This window comes from Condylura cristata, unplaced genomic scaffold (genome assembly GCF_000260355.1).
Source record: "Condylura cristata isolate star-nosed mole 26May11 unplaced genomic scaffold, ConCri1.0 scaffold00012, whole genome shotgun sequence".
In the NCBI taxonomy this organism is placed as follows: domain Eukaryota; kingdom Metazoa; phylum Chordata; class Mammalia; order Eulipotyphla; family Talpidae; genus Condylura; species Condylura cristata.
In genome coordinates, this window is record NW_004567113.1 from 15312578 (window position 1) to 15333105 (window position 20528).

The 20528-nt window shown below is 34.6% G+C and overlaps 1 protein-coding gene and 1 pseudogene across 2 annotated transcripts in view; one reads left to right on the forward strand and one right to left on the reverse strand.

The window, feature by feature from the left end:
* ANTXR2 (anthrax toxin receptor 2) overlaps window positions 1-20528 on the forward strand; it is a 128496-nt gene that overhangs the window by 24599 nt on the left and 83369 nt on the right. For both annotated transcript variants that reach the window (XM_004681187.2, XM_012724235.1), the window contains exons 8-10: window positions 11794-11854; window positions 13980-14078; window positions 15000-15069. In XM_004681187.2, coding sequence (XP_004681244.1) covers window positions 11794-11854; window positions 13980-14078; window positions 15000-15069 — 230 coding nt within the window. The remainder of the gene's footprint in view (window positions 1-11793; window positions 11855-13979; window positions 14079-14999; window positions 15070-20528) is intronic.
* LOC105853532 lies at window positions 336-11349 on the reverse strand (annotated as a pseudogene).

The following is a 20528-nucleotide window of genomic DNA, read 5'->3' on the forward strand; positions in this document are numbered from 1 at the left end:
ATTTCTGGTGAATCCTCTCACTGTCCCAGCACCTCTGGATGTACACCATTTCTATATCCATAAATAAAATCTTAAAAAAAAAAGAGGAATGCTTTACACTAAAAAACCTGCTATACAATTAATCACATACAGCCCTTGATTATTTTGCCCATACTCATGAGTATTGTCTAAACCCTTATTTCTCTGTGGCAGGTAGGCCCTGCCACTACTGTGTTTGACTGAGTTCACAAATCTATTATGTCCTGTACCTCTCTCTCTCTTCTCTGGCTCTCCTCCCTGGATAAGCTGTGTTTCTTGTCAGTTAATTGAAGCTTCCCGACACTGCCATTCATCCTACTGCTGTGGGAGTTAACATAACCTCCTTGGATTCATGGCTTGATGAATTGTTGGCTTCTCCTTTCACAGAGACCAGAGCTTCTGCCTCCAAACTTTCCTACTTTGATGGTTCCAACATTTGAAGATGGGTTGTTGTAGTTGCCAAAAATGTAGCTTCTACCACCTCCAAAATTGCTTCCATCAGTACGAAGTCCATTGTCATCATTCTCACTGCCTCCATGTCCACCACCACCCTGGCCTCCATCAAAGCCACCTTGACCGTTGAAGTGCCTCCCATGACTAACATTGCCACTTCACCAAAATCATCTCCACAAGCACCATCAAACTTAAAAAAAAAAAAAATCCTTATGCTTACAGAACTGGGGTCCAGGCCAGAGGTGTGGTAGGTGAAAGGATTTATCAGAAACAGAGTGGGGAGCAGAACAGGCAGATCTACTGAAATACACTGCTGAGGGGAGCAGCAGAAGGGTCAGAAGAGGTCTACCAATACTATGTGGGTCAGCTCCCTGGTGGGTGATTGAACTCTTACAACAGTGGCTTAGTAGAATTTCATAATGTGGTACTTTAACCCTTTGCACCACCGCACCATCAAACTTTTGAGAATCACTTTGACTTCTTTGACTGGATGAAGCACTGGCCATCTCTTGCTCAGATAGGGCTTTCTTGCTTTCACAGTTGTGATGGTTCACTCTATATGGTATTTCTGAATGACAGTCTTGTGGACAGAATCATGATCCTCAGAGTTTACAAAAGCAAAGCTTGTCTTCTTGCCACTGCCTATTCACTCATGATTTCAGTCACTTCAATTTTCTCAAACTGCTCAATATAATCTCTTAGGTGATGTTCTTCAGCATCTTTTTTAATGCCATCAATAAAAATCTTTTATACAGCTAAGTGAGCACCAGGTCATTGAGAATCTTCTCTTGTCACAGCCCTCTTTGGCTCCACAACTCTTCTGGGCACCTTGAATGTGGCATACGTGGCAACCCCAAAGTCTCTGGAATGCTTGGCGTGGGTCTGTCATTACCACACAGTCTACGATCACTCCCCATTGCACAAAATGGTACCTCAAAATGCCATTAGTTGTTTCAAAATTTAAATCTTCAGTGAAGAGCTTCTGCAACTTTTCTGGCTCCTTGGGAAACTGATTTAGACTTGATGGCAGTGGAAAGGGAGACTTTTCTAATACTTACTCAGGGAGTCCACAGGCAGAGCATTTGACTTACCTTCTTTTAATAGACTTTATTTCTAAATTATAATTAACTAAAAAATGTAAATAGAACAGTTGCTTAAAATTGTTAATTTTATTTATGGAAATTCTTTAACCTGTTCTCACATTTATTGTCCAGTGCTGTTTTAATATATTACATAATACTTCATAATAACATTATTCTTTCTTTTTTCTTTATTTGATTGTAATTATAGTTTAGGAACTCAATCCACTGAATTTCTTCATTGAATAAATACTTACACTGTTGGGATATTTTGTATGAAAATGATAAATGAGTGGCTCTAAATTATGTAGACAAAGTTAGGTGTGAAGTGTTTATATCTGAATGTTAATCTGTTGGGCCACAAAGGTAACTTTTATTATTTTTTTTTACACTTGACTTTTTTAAAATTTTAGGTAACCTTTTATTAGTAATTTGTTACAGGACAATGCAAATTTTTAAATCTTTTAAAAAAGTATTTATTTTAAAGATTTATTTATTTATGCATACAGAACTGGGGTACAGGTCAGAGGTGCAGGGGCAGTGCCAGGATTCACCAGAGACAGAGTGGGGAATAGAACAGGCAGATTGACGAAATACACTGCTGAGGGGAGCAGCCGGCGGGTCAGGAGAGGTCTGCTGTGCCATGTGGGTCACCTCCTGGGTGGCGATCGAACTCATGCTGAAGTGGCTTTAGCTTCTTAGTTCTGTGCTTTAACTGGCTGCACCATCAGGGAGGGCCCTATTTATTTATTTTTAATTGAGGTAATATTGTGATACCCCTATCAGGTATTACCACTATGTTGCACCCATAACCAACTCAGACCTATTTCACCACCAGACATTGTTGTGCTTTGTGCTTCCTTCCCTCTATGTTTTTGCCCTTACCCTACTCCCTTCTCCCATTGGCACTTCAGTTCTGTAGTCAGCTATCAAGAAGTAGCAGTATGCCATTGTGTATATATACTACATTATCTTGATTCACTCATTTATTTGGGGCTTTTGGGTTGTTTCCATAGTTTGGCCATAGTAAATAGTTTGACAATAAACATGGGAGTGCAAGTTCCCAAAAGGAGCTGGCTTTAAAAGAATCCCTTGTTTTTGAAAACAAATTCAGTAAAATAGAAAAAAATGGAAAAGAAAGATAAAATGTTAAGATTTATGACTAAGATTATCATTGGTGTAAATTATAATGGGTAAATGCATAATTTCTCAGTAATATCTCACTTTCCCCCAAGGAGAGTAATTTCAAATTTGTTCAGAAGCATTTATTGAATATATACTGTGTTCAAGATACTTTTCTGAATATTGGGTTATAAGAATGGGTATGCTACTCCTGACTTTTCGGAGCCCACCATTTTTAGGTATATGTGTTTTACTATAAAATTAATAGACTAATCTAATAAAAAATTCCTTGTTTTTGTTACAGAGGGAAATATTTTGTTCCTGACTAATTTTTAAAAAAATCAAATTGAACAAATAAACACTTAGAATGTTTGGCAGTTCTACTTCACATTTCAGTTAATAAGAGAATGGACAAATAGGACTAATATGATGTAATATGTGCACAAGAGGGGAAAGCATGTTGGGATCCAATATTTTAAAATTCTGAACCAAATAGTACATGTATTACCATGATCCTGAAATTTCAATGGACTTCTTATGGGGACTCTACTCATCCTTTCAGAAAGCATTTCTGTTTATTCTGAATTTGAGATGAACAAAAGAAAATAAAAAGAATGTAAGTCAGCTACACTCTTGTTTCAAATTACAATCTCCTTTTGGCATATTTCTGGGTTGTAGTGAGAAAAGACTTGTTCATACTTTTTGTCATGAGTTCTGCAATTGTGAGATGTGGAGGAACTTTTTGGTACTTCTGTTTCACGGTTTGTAATATGGATATATCTTCAGCAAGAGTATGCTCTAGTACTATTATTCATCTATTATGTTTGGAGCTGAGCAGTGTAAAAGGCAATAATTATAACTTATGTTCTTCCCTAGACTTCTTAGAATAAAAATTTGTTTAGAAAATTTGACACTGTGCTTACACTACTTGCTTACTTGCAAAATAATAGGAAATCCATATTTAGAAATGGGTCAGTGTGGTACACACTGTTTTGAGCAGCTGATATTTTGAAGCTCCAAGCACTTTTTAAAAATGAACTCAGCTAAAACACATGATTACAGTTACACTTGTTTTTCATTGAATTATTGTCACTTACAGAAAAATACATTTCCCAGGGAGCTTGGCAACCACAAGGGGAAAAAATATCACTTATTTGAATTTTGAATTGTAAAAATAAAACAAGAACAGGAAGGATCATGACCATTTTTTTAGCAACTTATTTCATGCACATGTATGGCTAATTACTAAAGCTTTGTATTATTGGGACCTTTAGAATGAATGTTGTCCAGTGATTTTGTTCCTTATGGAGTTTTAAACTTGAAATTGTTCATATTTGAAATGAACTCCTATAGTTCTTAATGCTGCTCATTGAGTCAGGGGGAAAAAAAGGGCGTTAGTTTTTTTAGATGTTGTTATCTTTCTTTTTAAGATGTACTTATTTACTTATATATACAAGAACTGAGTTGTAGATAAGAGGTGGGGAGGATAAAAGGATTCACCAGAGACAGAGTTGGGTAAGGAACAGATGGATCTACTGAAATACACTGCTGAGGGGAGCAGAGGGTGAGACAGGAGATGTCTGCTTTGCTATCTGGATTAGCTCCTTTGCAGGGACTCAAACTCATGCTGTAGTGGCAGGTGATAGCTTGATAGCACAGAGACTAACTCCAGGGAGCCTGATGTTATTATCATCTTCTGATATATTGTATGCCAAAAATTTTAGCTGTTTCTATCTGTTAAAGATACATCTATAGCATCTGTCAGTTATTGATAATGTTCTGTTGTAGAACATTTTATACCCCAAGACTAGTAGGTGAAAGCTGTTGGTAGGGTAAATATCTGGAGTTTCTAATAGAATTTTAAAAGTATTGGTCATATATGGGCAGCATATGGAATTAAAGTGTAAGGAAATACTTTATTTGGGAGAAATTATTATTTAAAAATTGACTTTAGAATGTTAGATTACAAAGAAAACTATTTAATAGTATTTAATAGCCTTTTTCCCTTTTCACATATCCTATCAAGAATTAGCCTCCCTCATATGAGGAAATAATAAAAAGTGTGAGTGAGCCCCTTTCAAGAGTAAGAAACTGAATATACTAGAATACTGTCACAGAATGATCTGCTATTATTGAGGTTTAAGCTCAATATTTGAGGTTTAAGCTTATGTTTGAAAGAAATCCATCGGCAAAGTTGAGCAGTTTTCCCATCCAAGTATTAACCAGGCCCGACCCTGCTTAGTTTCCGAAATCAGATGAGACCAGGCGTGTTCAAGGTGGTATGGCTGTAGACAGTTGAGCAGTTTTCATAATATGAGATTCTTGGCTGCATACTTAGTATGAGATAGTTGAGTGAATTTGCCAGCGGGGCAAGGGACCTTAGGTTGTTACAAGGAACTGATGGTGGTCTGCTACTGAAGAGTCTAAGATGGGTGATGGGGGTAATTTTTTTTTTCTTCCTCCCTTTTGATATACAATAAATGCAAATGCCACTTTCTCTATAAAGTATCTCTTTACACGTCAAGCACAAATGAGTATTCCTTATTTTTTGTTATCATGGCAGTTTGTACACTCTTCTATAAGAGCATTTATCATGTTATATTGGATTCGTTGTCTGTAAGTATGTCTTCCTAAAGACTGCTACCTTTTAAATGGAAGAACTGTATCTTATTCCTCTATATGTTGGCAATAATGTGGAGCATAAGGAAAGTTCTTAAACAACATTTGCAGAATAAAGGCATAAGGTGAGTTATAGAAGGAAGTCTTTCAGTGTCTAGAATAACGGTGAGCATTTGATGGACAACTGGTGACTAACTGATCGATTGTAAGGAACATCAATAGGATTTTAGCTCTGTGTTACTTTCTCATTAAATAATTTATTTATCAAAAAATAGAATTAGCCTCCCTCTTTTAAAACAATACATATTTTTAAATTGTATTCCTTTTCATGTTATTTTATTATTTCTTTTAATTTTCTTAAAAAATTTCTTAGTATCTACTCAATACCTTATAACATGTTATTACGTACCCAAAACTTGAACTAAGTTTTTCTTTCACTGTATGAATAACTGAAGATATGTGTGGTTTGACGAATTCAAGTAGCCCCTTATTCAGTTCTGTACTTTACAAAAGGTTATATGAAACTAGGCAGTTAATTAGATTTTTTTTTTACAGTACAGAGTTGAATGAGGGGTTACTTGTCTTATAGTTAAAGTGCTCATGTTTCTTGTTAGAAATTTTGAAGTTTACTTTTCAATTAATTTCATACACATTAATTGAGTAACTACTATTAGAATATATTCTGCTATAAGCTTAATTACTAGATTGGTTTTGAATTTGTTGTATTATTAGGGAGGTCCTGTAGTATTATAATTCATTAAAAAAAAATTTCCCTACACTCTTCTAGCATGAGTTCTACTCGAGTATTCTTCCCATTCTCACTTAGAAATTGGGAAAAAATGAAGTTTTAAACCTGGCTTGACAAATCAGTTGTAGGAAGTTGATGATTTTCTTTATACTGAAATCTTGATATTTCTCCCAATACAGCATAAACTTTAAAAAATACTGTCAGCCTTATATTATTATTTTAACTTCATTTCTCTATCTAAATTAATTGCTTGGTAAATTTTATGTTAGATATATCCCAACTAAGTGCCTTGATAATCAATCCCATTTTATCTAAATGACAAAAAAAAAAGGTCACAACTGTATTTATTGTATGCCTTTTCCATGTCATAATTCTGTTTATGTGTCCCATATTTGTTATTATAACATGTGTCCATTATGTAAATATTTTAAGAACATACAAATCTCAACATATGGTTTTATATATGTCTTAAAATCTCTAAGAAAGAAGAAATGAAGTCAGGATTCTCACAAAACTCATACCTTTTATTTATTTTTTGCTATAGATGATTCCTTGATAATACAGTCCCTGGCTAATACTCAATAATTACAAGTTGCTAATTGTAATCCTATAAATAAGCAAGATAAGATGTTACTAAGTAACCAAGGTTTTCTTGCCCCACTGTATCTCTGACTTAGCAGTATTTTTCAAGCCCCCACAGACTTTTCCAGTTCAGGCTCCAAGTTTATGTCTGCCAGTTATTATCTCAAATGCAGATTTAACTTGAAATCCAGCAACTTGGTCACATGACACAAGATGCAGACTCAATCCAATTAATTAGGAACTTGCCTGGGGTACACAGGGTGGAAATGTCTGTGTGATTTTTCATTCAAGTCTGGTTTCGGAGAAGGGACAGCACAGTGTGATCTGTTTTCATTTCCAGCCAAAACATCTGTAATCTCAGAGACCAGCAAACAGTGTGATCAGAAGTGATCCGATCTCTTACTAGCCAAAAATTAATCCAGGAAGTCGCATAAACAACTTAATCGCATTCTGTCCTCCTCCCTTGCTAAATAGAACAATTTATTGAAATTGCATTTGTGGTATTTATCAAGCCATTCATCATGTTCAGATTATATGATTAATACAAGTAATGTATGGATCTTTCACAGCCAGCTAGAAGCAACAGAAAATAATTATATTTTGTAAGAGTAAATGTTATTGCGCTAGTGTAGTTTTATCCCAAACAATTCAAAGGATGGGAACTACATGTATTTTGACTTTCTTAGTGTGTGTGTGTGTGTGTGTGTGTGTGTGTTAGACTTTTTGGGATACAATTTAGAAGAAGCATTCAAGGCAATACATTTCATTACACTTTTTATTGAAATAACTTTATAAAGTAATATTTTTCAGGTGTGTAATTCCAACATTGTGATCCCATCAAGAACCTAGCTTCCATCCATAAAAATAAAATTGACCTCTTTTGCCTATGTCATCCACCCTTCCCATATAGTAACCACCAATCTGTTCTCTGTATCTGAGCATTCTTTTGTTTCATTTTGCTTGTTCATTTGCTTTGTTGCTTTATCTTCACATAAGAGCGAAATCATATGGTAAAGACAAATACATTTTAAATACAACAGTTTCCATAATAGGAAAAGACAGTAAGTGGTATATAAAATCATCTTTAGACATTTAATTCACTTTGAGGCAACATCCTGGAAAGTAGAATTTTTATACAAAGTAACTATAATTTAGAGTTGTATATATTTTACATTTTCTATTACATATTTTTACTGGTTTATAAACACATGTTTTGCAAAGGGTGTTGTGCACACCAGTAGCTACCCTCCTGGAATTTCACACCTTTCTCTCAGACTGCTTTTCTAATGGTTTTGCTGCCTGCATTTCCATGTGTAGAGAATGGGCAGACATCCTTTTGAAACTACAATACCATGCAGGTTAATTGACTTCCTTCATATATTCAGCTCAACTCATATAGTCACATTCTAATATGAATAAGTTCATAGATAAGAAATTACATTGAAATGGAATTTTAGGGGAGATAGACTAATTGTACTGTGATTTACAGTTCAGCAAAAAAAGTGTCTGTTTCTCACAATTTAGGTGAGACTGTGAGGGTGACTATCTTAGTCTATATCAACTTGCTAAAGTCAACTCCATATCCAAACACACACACACACACAGTGTACAGCAAAACAAAACAGAAAACCAAACTTCTACCTCCAGGCTCTGAATGTCCTTTTTGTTTCAGAGCTCAGTCATATTCCAGAGTATTTCAACTGTGAAACCTAAAAGCCATTGCCATCTTTTACTTAGATGAAAAAGATATGTTCGAAGATAAAATAGCAAATTGATTTTTCCTGTTTGACTTTAGTTTTGAAAGAGTTTGCTGTGGTCACAAAACCAAATCAAAACCTTTGGTAGCTTGTTAACCTGTCATTAGTATAGCCTCTCCAGTCTTTTAGGTTCTGGATGATACTGAGAATTTGTTTATCTGTAGAAAACAAATTTGATATAGAAAGTAGCAACAAAGTAAGACAATAGAGGAAAAATAAATAAAAAGGAGGATACTAAAAATTTGGATATCATATATGTTACTGACTCAGAGTGCAGATAAGATTTAAATTTGTTCAAAGTCAATGATACTAAGAATTTTGAAACACCCCTCTTAGTCCCCCAACATATAAAAGTGAAAATTTTGGGACATGTTTTTGAATATAACAAATGAACCTGATTTTAGGTCATTTTTGAGTTTTACTAATTTGTTAAATATCTATTTTGTAATGGATCCATCCTGTCCATCACAGGCTTACAAGGTAGTAGAGTGCAAAAGTAGAACTGATTTTGGACCCAATGAAACTGGGGAGGTTAGACTCATAGTGAAAAGCTAATTGTTCTAGGGCAATTTTTAAAAATCTTCTTAAGCTTAAGCTTCTTCAGCTCTAAAGTGGGGATGCAATTAGTATGCACTTGCAAGATTTGGGATAATTAGCTAAAGAAATTCAGATAATGTGGTTAGTTCTGTTTCTGGATCATAAGTGCCCAACAATGGCAATTATTATTACCTTTTCCAGCTCAGTTGTAATCCCCATGGGCTTCCCATCACCAAATCACCTGTGTGCCATCACCATAGCCCAGTGTACTTCTCCTCTCCCACCCCCATTTTTGACCCCATTTCCCATTCCACCCCTGTAAAATGTTTCTGGTATATATAATTGTTCATTATTATTATTTTCCCCTGGTCCTTTATGCTTCTGTTATGAGTGAAACCAGTCAGTATTTTTCTTCTCCTTTCTGGCTTATTTCACTAAGCATGATCCCTTCCAGCTACATCCATGTTGCTGCAAAAGGCATGAGTTTATTTATTTATGCATATAGAACTGGGGTACAGGCCAGAGTTGCAGAGGCTGTGAGAAAATTTACCAGAGATAGAGTAGGGAGCAGAACAGGCAGATGGATGAAGTACACTGCTGAAGGGAGCAGCAGGTGAGACAGGAGAGGTCTGCTGTGCCATGGGTCACCTTCCTCGCCAGAGATCAAACTCGTGCTGCAGTGGATGCAGGTAGCATCACAGTGCTACCTCTTAACCTGTTGTGCCACCAGGGAGGGCCCTACTTTTTGCTATTCTTAAAGTCTGCAAATATAATTTGATCTCATTAATCTCAAACTTCAGTAGAACATAAATTTTTACATCACCCTTTTCCTGAAAATGAGAATACCTTACAGAAGGTAAATGGGTCTGGCATCACAGATGTAAATGATAAACAATTCTTAAAAGTGTTTATTCTCCAATATTACAAAGAATTCACCTAAGAGTTGACCTTTTGATTTTTGCTATAATTTTAAAAAATGTGTTGATGAATTACATTTAATTCAGAGCTGGAGTCAACATGTACACATCTGTCTTAACTATTTTAGGATCTGATTTGATCATGGCAAATATTGGTAGGACAAATAAAACCAATATAATTTCAGAAATCCATTCAAATTCTGGTATATGTATTTTTTACATGGTCTTTGTAAATTTTTGATTTATCTTACTCCAAGGAATTATAAAAATGGTTCTGTTTCTGATAGATTCAGTTTTTCTACCTATTTCATAATTTTCCTTGGTGCTTGAAGTATTTTTAAGTAATGATAACAGAAATGAGACACATAGAACTAATAAAAAGATTGTAAATGTAAAGATATAATTAGATTTTTTGCTGAGATCTGTTTTAAAATAAATTCCTTCAGAAGTGCTGGCAGGCAACATAAATTTATGGGCTTTGTGTCTTCCTTTGGCCTGTTTTCATGGTTCACTGTACTCAGTTTTATCCTTGATTACCTATGCTAAAGCTATAATACCTCACTTTTGCTTGTTGAAATCTTTGGGCCCTTGCTCCTTTGGCAAAACTTCTATGCTGTTCCCTTCAGATGCTTATTTGAATTATGTCAACATTTTTAAAGATGTTAGTGTTTTGAAGCACTGTCCCTCCAAGAGGTCACACTGACCTTTGGCAATGGGCCTCAGTTCATAATTGAACAGTGGTACTCAGTTTAGTGAGAAGGGAATGTTGATTTTACAAAATAAAACAGCAGGCAAAGGGGAAATATTTGGGAATGAGACAGTCTTTGGGCGCTGGTCAGATCTTTTTTGGTTATTTCTGAATTTAAATAGACTTCATCTGACTCTCTCTGAATTAAAATCTTAGTAGCTTTGTTTCCTAGTCATTCAAGCCTTAATCATTATATGGAAAGTGAACTCACTGGGAAATGATCTAAAAAAACAACTGATGCATATTCAACACCAAAAATCCAATGATTTGTCACAGTAGATGGTAGAGTCTAACAATTTATATTTCAGTCACATTAATGAAAGCACATTAATGTGCAGTGACCCCCTTTCTTCTGATTCTAATTATGAGCAGGAGATACTAGAAACCATTGCAGGTCATGTCTTCAACTTCCATGAAGAAAGGAATGTCTCTCAGAGATCATCTGGAACTTTTCTGACTTTGATTATTTAGTGCAGAGTAGTACTAAAAATAAAGATGGGATTGTTATGTCCGTTAGAAGCAGCTTATTTCATCATTGTTTTTCACTTGTAGCCTCATGCCTTGTATGGTGGTTTCTGTTTCTCAGAACAAGCTAAGAAGAACTGTTCTGTTTCTGGGGCTCTGGGAATGCTGGAACACAGAGGCCGCGTTTATAAAATAATACTTATGCTCACAAGGAGCCTGTGTTCCGCAAGTGTAGTTTTTGATGCACGTGAGGAGTATTAGCATCCGTGAGAAGGGAGGCTGAGAAATGCAGTAGAAATGCCATGGTCCAATAAAGAAATGGCATTTATTGGTATATTGAGTCTCTTAGTAGAAAACCTTATATTAGCATACTTAAACAAGAGGTCTGATTTGCTATCTTGTTTCAACCTAATTAGGGAAAGTCAACATTGATTTTATGCTATCAGGACCTTTGAGTTATCTTTCCTTATCTTAGATTACCATACTTTGAGACAATACCCAATTTATCTGTCCTCATCTATATTAATTCTAATCAACTAAAGGTTCCTAGGGAATAAAATGTTAGAATATTTATTGAAAGATAACAGAGAATTTTCTCAGGGCATAGTAGCTGAATGGTTAGTAAATTTTCTATGCCGCCTTTTGAAGTTAAAGACAGGACATCAAGATTTTTAATAATATTATATAGTTCACTTTGCATGTTAAAAATTTTAGTTCTTAATCATGGTCTTCTTTTTTTCCTTTTTAGATACTAGCTCAGTCATGCACTGAAATCCTGGAATTACGGCCCTCAAGTGTTTGTGTAGGGGGTAAGTGGTTAGAATTTAAAAATACCATGTAAAAAAATTGTAGTTTTTTTTCCTGGTTAAAAAATATGATTTGAAGATTTGAAGAACTCATGTTGGAAAGAGAATAGCAAAATTAACTTTTTTGGCATCATTTTCTGTAAGAATTTTTAAATAATTCCTTGAAATATTTCTATTTTAAATTCAAATTTTTAAGATTGGAGTGTTATTTTAAATAATGAACATATTGTGTGACAGGCTTTTAGAATCGTCTGTATATTTAGTTCATGTTTGAAACCTCTCCTCTAACAAGTAAAATAAAAAATGAAAATTTTCTTCTTCCTATTATACACACACCGTCATGTATCTGTGGACACTGAGCTCTGTGCTTTGATGACCTGGCTAAAATACAGCATCTGCTATCTCAGCGCTCATAAGGAAATCATTTAAGAGTGAATGACAGGGAGGAAGCAGGTGGCTTCCTCAGCTGGTCTAAGAACAGCTCAGGTTTTATAAGTTGCCAAACATCCTCACCCAATGAGAGTGTGATTCTCTTTGATCTATTTTATTTCTTCTTCAAGTTTGATCTGGAGTTCATTTTAACCTGCCTTTACCTAGAAAAGGAAAAACATTAAATTTGTTGGGGAAGGAAATTGCTATGTAATTTGCCACAGAGCTTCTGAATTGCTGAATTAAACTCTGCATCTTTTAGATTCTCTTAATGGTTATTGAGATCTTTAAGAGGAATATCCCAGAGGATTACCTTTCTAAAATTAGATTAATAAGTATCTAAGCATAACAAATAAAAATAAAAGTAAAGAATATTAAAATGGTAGTGATTATTTATTAACATCCTTTTATGTGCTGGGTACATATATGAGGTCATTAGCATTTATAATTTTACTTACTTTTCATAACACGATGGTTGACACTCCTATAATCCCTGTCTTGCAGATTGGGAAATTGAAGCAGAGAAATGTTCAGTACTTGCTATTAGCAGTTTTTCCTTTGAGAACATTTTCTGTTTAACTCTAAAGCCCATTCTTTTCACACTGCATTAGATTTAGAATTTTACCTGCACTTTATTTTCACTACAAGTAAAATTCCTTTCATAACAGTGTCAATTGCAGTCACATGGCAGTAATTTATTCCATAGTTGATCACTATTGTGTGTTAGATTATGTTAGGGGATATTTGAGAGGATTAGGGTTTAATCACTGTTAGTTAATATACCATTTTGCAGTTTAGCAACAGATATTTAGTTTTAAATCAAAATAGTTGATTTGCTAACATCTTTTCTATCATCACGACTGCTCCTAGTATAGGGGAAAATACAATAAGTTTAATCAACTTCCTTTAGTGACTGATTACAGATTATTAGTGGTCACAAAATATGTGACCAGTGATAGCTAATAGTTTGTCTGCAACAGAGAATGAAACTGGGATTACTGATTTGAAGAACTATTAAAGAACACTGCATGCAGTACCATAGATTAAAGAAAATATAACATCTGACTGTTCTAGAACAAAAGAACATGCAAAATTAATTTTCTTCACATTTCCACATCTCAATTCCTAAAAGTAGAGGAAAACAAAGAGGTTTCTTTACTGCCTATATTTTCCTGAGGATAAAATTTGGGAAAGCTTTTATGGTATTTCTCTGGGAATAACTGTTATGCTTCAATTCTAGTATCTTGGTCACTATTAGAAAAAAAGATTACTCAAAACCCTGACTGCAGGATTGAGGCTGTCAGATGGGAGGGGAGGAGGGGAGTGGGGTGTGGAGTGGCTCAATAGACTGGCCTGACTGTGGCACTAACACACAGTGATATGGTGTGCTCACATCCATCTGAAGAGCTGTGGTCCTATGTTGCTGAATCATGCACAGTGTTGTAACCAAAGCTATCTCAAAACAAAAAATAATATGAAAAATAAAACAATACATTCCTGTGTGACTGTGATTGATAGTTTCATTGGCTTTGTCTAGTAGGATAAGAAGGCAAGTAGACTTGAAAATGGTGCCATGTCTTCATTATTAGTTGGTTTAATAGTATGAAGAAACTTTTATGTTACTTTTAAGTTTATGTCTTCTTCTTATTATTATTTGTAAATTAGTGAGTAAAATGTCTATTTTTACTTTTGCTTCTAGAGGAATTTCAGATTGTTTTGAATGGAAGAGGATTTGTCTTGGGCAGTCGGAGTGGCAGTGTCCTCTGTACTTATACTGTTAATGAAACATACACAACAAGTAGGTTCCCCAGTCTCGATATTGCTTTATATTTGCACCACATATCAGTATCAAATGCTTTTCCAAATGTAACCAACTCTGCTATATATTTTTTGAGATAAAATGTCTTTTTATCGACCCTCCCTGGTGTCACAATGGGTTAGGACACAGCACTGCAAGCTGGCCACAGTTGCTTCAGTGTGAGTTTGATTCCCCCACCCCGGAGGTGACCCACATGGCATGGCAGACCTCCCCTCTCTCACCCACTGCACCCCTCAGCAGTGTACTTTGTCGATCTGCCTGTTCTGCTCCCCACTCTTGTCTCTGGTGAATCCTCTCAACGCCCCTGCACTTCTGGCTTGTACTACAGTTCTGTATGAATAAATAAATAAATCTTTAAAAAATGTTTTTTTTTTAAATTTTTACCCTTATGATATACTCCTATTTCTTTTCAAGTTTTACTTAAAAATCTAATCTTATTAAAACTTTATTATTTATACATTTTAGTTTAAAGTTTAGCTTAAAATTGAATCACAGCTTAAGGTTGTGATTCTATACCTCTAAATCAGACAGTGCTTTAAACTAATGCTCTGTGTGTGTGTATGTAATTTATCCTTAAGAATCTAAATGTTTTCACAATTGAGGGAAAATAATGTGATAGTATCTACAAAAGTCATGTCAACTTAGTCTATGTCAAAGTAATCATGATGTGTAAGGACAGTATATACAATGATATGTATCGTTTGTGCTTCTATTTTACACAGTAAAAATATATTTCTATTTTTCATTCCTTCTTTTTTCAGATGAGTATCTTTTTGTTTTTTCATGCTAGTCTATGTAATGGTCCAAACTTGAACTCTGTCATATCCTTTTCACTTCATTAATAAAATTGTGTGTGTTACATAAAATCCTTTATTAACTCAATGGTATTTTACTTTCCAGGTGTACAGCCAGTCAGTGTGGAGCTAAATTATATGCTTTGCCCTGCGCCTGCCCTTAATAAAGTAGGAGAGTAAGTACTTCATTAAAATATTTCTCAAACATTTTAGCTACAAATCAAAACTGCAGGTGCACAGTTGTTTCATTGTACTTAGTCAATAGGTTGAACATGACTAAGTAAGTTGAATGTAAATCACTCTGGTTTTTACTTTATACTTTTAGTAAGTTGAAAATAGTGAAGTCTGCTTTATTTCATTTCTTAAGTATTGATTAAAAGATTATATTTATCTGGATGGCTGTGAGCTATATTGTTAGAAACTTTAATCAGAGCCGAAGTCATTGTTTTGACTTCTTATAGAACTTAGTGTGCACACAGACACACACACATGCATATGCTTTCCAAAGAGATTTAGACTGAGCAATTGCTATAGAATTTACATATTAAAATTAAAGAACAAAAGAAACTGGTCCATTGGGACATATTTGTGCTTTAATTTGCCTGTTTACCTGTTAAGGCCTGTACTCTTGTTATGATGTGGCACTAACCATTTTGATAGCTGGTTAGAAGGAAGGATATTTAATTTAGAAGGGCTTTTATTTGAATTGTCTATATATAAATAATTTCGTCACTCATTTAGTATTTTCATTTGCAATTTCTTCAATCCTCTCTATTGTGAAAGAAATGATACTAACATCTCAAATGTTCTCTTGCTCAACAGTGGTGGGTGCAATATATTTAGGATAATAAATAGGATATGGTTCTATAATTTCATTTTATACTTATATCAAAAAAATATACAGGGTCCCAGTCCAAAAGCTGGATTAGTGTTCAGAGTGAAGATTTTATTTTCTTCAGGACACCCAAGGGAATCAGTTTAATAGCTTGAGGTTGAGGTGAGCAGTTTAACTTTTGTGCATGCTTAAATGTTCAGGATACTTACTGGACATCACTTGTAGTCATCACAGTAAACTGGAGGGGTATCAACTTTTGATTTCAAACTGTCTGAACTGAGCTGTGTAGTGAGCTTTGCTTAAAGAGCAAGACTCTTAGAATCTTTTCTCTTTGTCCAATATTCACTCTGTGTGTCATGTAATAAGACAGTGTTAGTAGAAACATGCTTGTGGCTAAGTAAGACTGGTAGTGGAGATTGAGAACAGGCACATTTTGCATGGAGCCATTTTAACCCCAAGTGTACAGTGTGACTCAATAGCTTCCTGAATAATTGTATCTTTTATTAACCTTGAGAAGTCCGTTAACTAAAAGTTTCAACCTAATTTTCAAATCTGTAACTCCCTACTGATTTTCCTATTGTGTCCTCTACCCCTCCACCCACCCCACTCATATGCTCTCTGTACTGGTTTCTCTAACAAATCTTCTCAACTCTAATTTCAAAACACATTCAGAATCCAATCTGTCTTCTCTCTCTCCATTGATACCTATCATACTAGACCAAGCTATTGTCATCTCTCGTTTGGTTTTTGAACTTCTCAACTGGTCTGTCTGTTTCTGTCCTTGGCAGAAGGGATCATGAGAATGCAGATCAGTTTATGTCAGCCCTCCACTTAAAACCCCTTATAATGAGGTCTCCATTCTACTCAGAGTAAACATCTCTAATCTTTGCTATGTTTTACAGAATTTGATTCCTAACTAAATTTGTCTCAAATTTCATCTTACTTGTGCTCTTTCTGTAATGATCATACCATCCTCTTTGCTTTTCCTAAACCACAGCAACTTACTTCCTTTCAACACTTTCATATTTGCTGTTCCTTCTTGAAATGCTCTTCCCTTCATGGCTCATTGTCTCATCATTAGGTCTTGTAAGTCTCTTATGGACACTAGATTTACTCATAAAATTCTTCCCCTCTGTTGAGATTGGCACTCTCTGTTCCCTTTTCATGCCCCCCCCAATCATTTCCTGATTGTTATTTTGCCTCTCTCTTCTACATTGAATTTCTTTTGTTTTCTTTCTTGCTATAGTTCTCCAACCTAACACAATATCTGGCACATAGTAAATATACTAGAGAACTAAAAGAGTGATTTTGATTTCTGGGGTATAGGTAGGAAACAAATGATCAGCATCATATTATGAGGTACACGTCAATTAAGGGAGCATACAAATGCCTTCCTCTTTCCTTTTTTTTTTTTTTTTTTGATAAAGACATAGGTTTGCTGAGGTAATGTTGATTTACATCACAATAACTTTGGATCATGGGTTTACACCTGTGAAATGTCATTTCACTACACCCCAGACCAAAGCCCCAGTGTCCTCCATTGGACCTTTATTTTTTAATACTAGTGACCAGTTAAGAAACACAGCTTATTTTCCATTTCAAGGAAGCTATAATGTGTATTATGCTTTTTCTACCCCAGACACTGAATTTATTTCTCTAAATTTTGCTTTTGGGTACAGTAGTCTCACTTTGAAGATACTACCACAGAGACTACTGATATACTTAAATGATTTATAGATGGGCTAACTGCTCAGGAGATGTGATTTTTAAAAATCATATAGAGCATAATAATTATGAGTGATAAGACATCATCATTTGTTTGGTTTTTGATGTTAACATTTCACCTGTAATGACAAATTTCTGAGGAATTGTGACCCCCATGTCTTTGATTCACAGAGTATTGTAAATCGATGTTAACTTAGCAAAAAAAAAGAAAAGAAAAGAAAAAATATATATAAGCAAACTGGGATGCTTTGGGAAGATATCTGTCAAAAATGATTCATTTTGCCTTCCTTTATATTTTATATAAGTACATGATACTACTGAGGCAAAATTTGTGCATATTTTATTGGCTAATGTATTGGGTATTTGGGGACATCATTATTTGTTCTATGTATGCTGCAAGTAATTTGGAGCTTTCCTTTGCTTTCAATTTTCTTCAGATACTTTTGTAGGTGATGAGTTCTCTTATGAGACTAGATTAAAATCAACACAACTGAAACAGTTTAGCCTTGTAAGGTGACTGATGCTTAATATGTTTGCCTAATTAGCTTTTGGCTAAAGATTGAAACCCATTAAATAGCTAGTTAGTCTATGTTTCAAATAAACACATCTGGCCAACAATGAACCACAGTTTTTTTCCTGTGTGAGGGTGACAGATGTGATGGTTCCCCCTGTTCTCTCACTTAAATAATTAACAACACACTGGTGAAGTAACCCTAGACAGACAGCTTCAAAGCCAGATGCGTAGTCTCAGAGCTGGAGCTGTGGACATGTGCCTCAACTCATTATCCTGCTCGATCGGTTCCTTTCTCATCTTTATATTGCTTCCAGAATGACGTTTTGTTTGAGGATTATCCTCTAAAATACTTAAGGCACGTGAAGAAGGTTAAAATGAAGTTGTTTTATGTGGAGATAGAGATTAAGAAGGTAGCAGGGTAGCTGGAACATAGATTTGCATTCGGAAATGACTGTCATTATATAAAAGAAGTTAAAGTTACCTTGGCAAATCATACCCAGGGATACAATTGTTTAGCATTGTTGAAATGGGTTTTTGAAGTACTCTTTTTGGCAGAGATATCTGTTTATAAATTCGCTTATTTGATGTAGAATTCTAGACTAAGATAAATAAATTCATAATATTGAAAAAGAAGGAATACAAAAGTAGTGGTAATGAGCTTGTTTTCTATTGCTTTTACTGGACATAATTTAATTATAAAATGCCATGTGATTCAATCAAGTGTCTTACCAAGAAAAAAAATCAGTAGGTTGTTTGGGAGTTTATTTCTGCCAGTAGTTCCTTTGTAACAAAATGACTTCCTAAAGTTTGAATAGAAAGAACTCTGTAAAGTTCTTTGAATCCTTCACATTTTGGGGCCATCACCCCGTGTTCAGTGTGCAGGTGTCATGGTACTTGCAGTGTGGGCTTATTCTCTGACCCTTGTTTAGCGAGACAGCAACAATAGCACAGCTGCTCTGCACTAGTTGAAATCTCAAACCTGTAATTTGGCAAGAAGAACAGAACAAATTGGGTAAATATACATAAACACATTGTGAAGAAAGAAAAACAGAACAGAATGAACCAGAGTCTTATCCTACAGCTTGTTTGATAGAGATGATTTAAGGAGGCATATGGTATAGTTAAATGTGCTTTCAAAAACATTGGCCAGAATCTTCTGGCAAATATGAAATAAATATCTAACTCAGATGAAGCTGATAGTATTAGTTCTCTTAAAAGGCAGTGTGGGAAGACACTTGACAGAGTGTTTTGAGTAAGAAGTGGTGGGATATCAGCGTATGTGGAAAATTTTAAGCATCTGATACTGAGGGTTTAGCAAGATAAGTGGTGTGGCCGACTTGAATTGAGAGTCTCGTTAGAAAATAGAATATTTTTATTGTCCTTAATGTTATTTTTTCAATATTATCCTTTTTGCCGGTAATCAAACTGATTATTTCCCTTTTGGGTTGAATAAATTCTGCCTTTAATGAACACTCCCTTTCAAAATATGCCTGTGTATGTTTGTGTGTGAGCATCTTCACATACCTAATTCCACTATCTTGTTACCAAGTAACACAACCGAAACTTCATTGTTTCTTCCATTTTTTCTCACTTCTTGTCATAAATGAAATTACTATTTTTTTATTTAACATGAAGCTAAGACATTAGTATTTCTTTATTTTGAATATATGCATGAAAACTTGGTGGTGATTTAGGAGAGAAAACCTCTATTTCTCTGCCTGTCTCACCCTTCTCAAATGCTGAAGCAGTTATCTATTCTTTCTTATGGTGTATTGTTTTCTGACTGTATTAATGAATACAACTGATTCACCTACTCTGAATTGCATCTTCATACTGAGTGTTATATTCGTTTCTGGAAATTGGTTTTAGGGAATAATCGTTTGAGCATCTGGAGTGGCCAACAGGCTGTTGCCAAATATGGAAGTGTTAAATAGTAGAATTTAAAGTACTGAGAAATATATGATTCAAGTGTGACATCTTAGCTCTCTTCAAACGTTAGATCTCTCATGTGAGAGATAAGACAGATTTTTATTGCTGTAAGGACAGGAGAAAGAGAGATAAAGGGATACACATTTAAGTTTAATATACAGACCTTTCTAACTTTGGAATTATTCATGAGTAGTAGTGAAAAATCAGTTTAATGATGAGGTGAAATATATTCCTTACATATATACTTAAACTCTCTTATGTATCAACTTCTAAAGTTTGTTATCAAAGTTTTTACAATTACTAAGGCATTTGACATTTTTGAATGAAAGTTATTAAAAGTTATGCTATTATCTCCAAATATCTTTCTAGTATTTTATGAAAGCATGAAAACAGTTAAAAAGGGGTGATTTTCAGTGCAATACTGAAAACATTAACATTACAACTTTTAGGTGTGGTGTCCAGTATATTTTATAGTTTTTTTTTCTTTCTTAGACCTAGCAATCGTCCTACCTGCAATATTTATTTAAATTTTATACATACATTTAGAGCTATCTCAAAAAGAAATAATTTTATTCAAAAAGCCTCTATATTAGATAAAACATTAATTTATATAGGTACTCAGAAGTGGAATC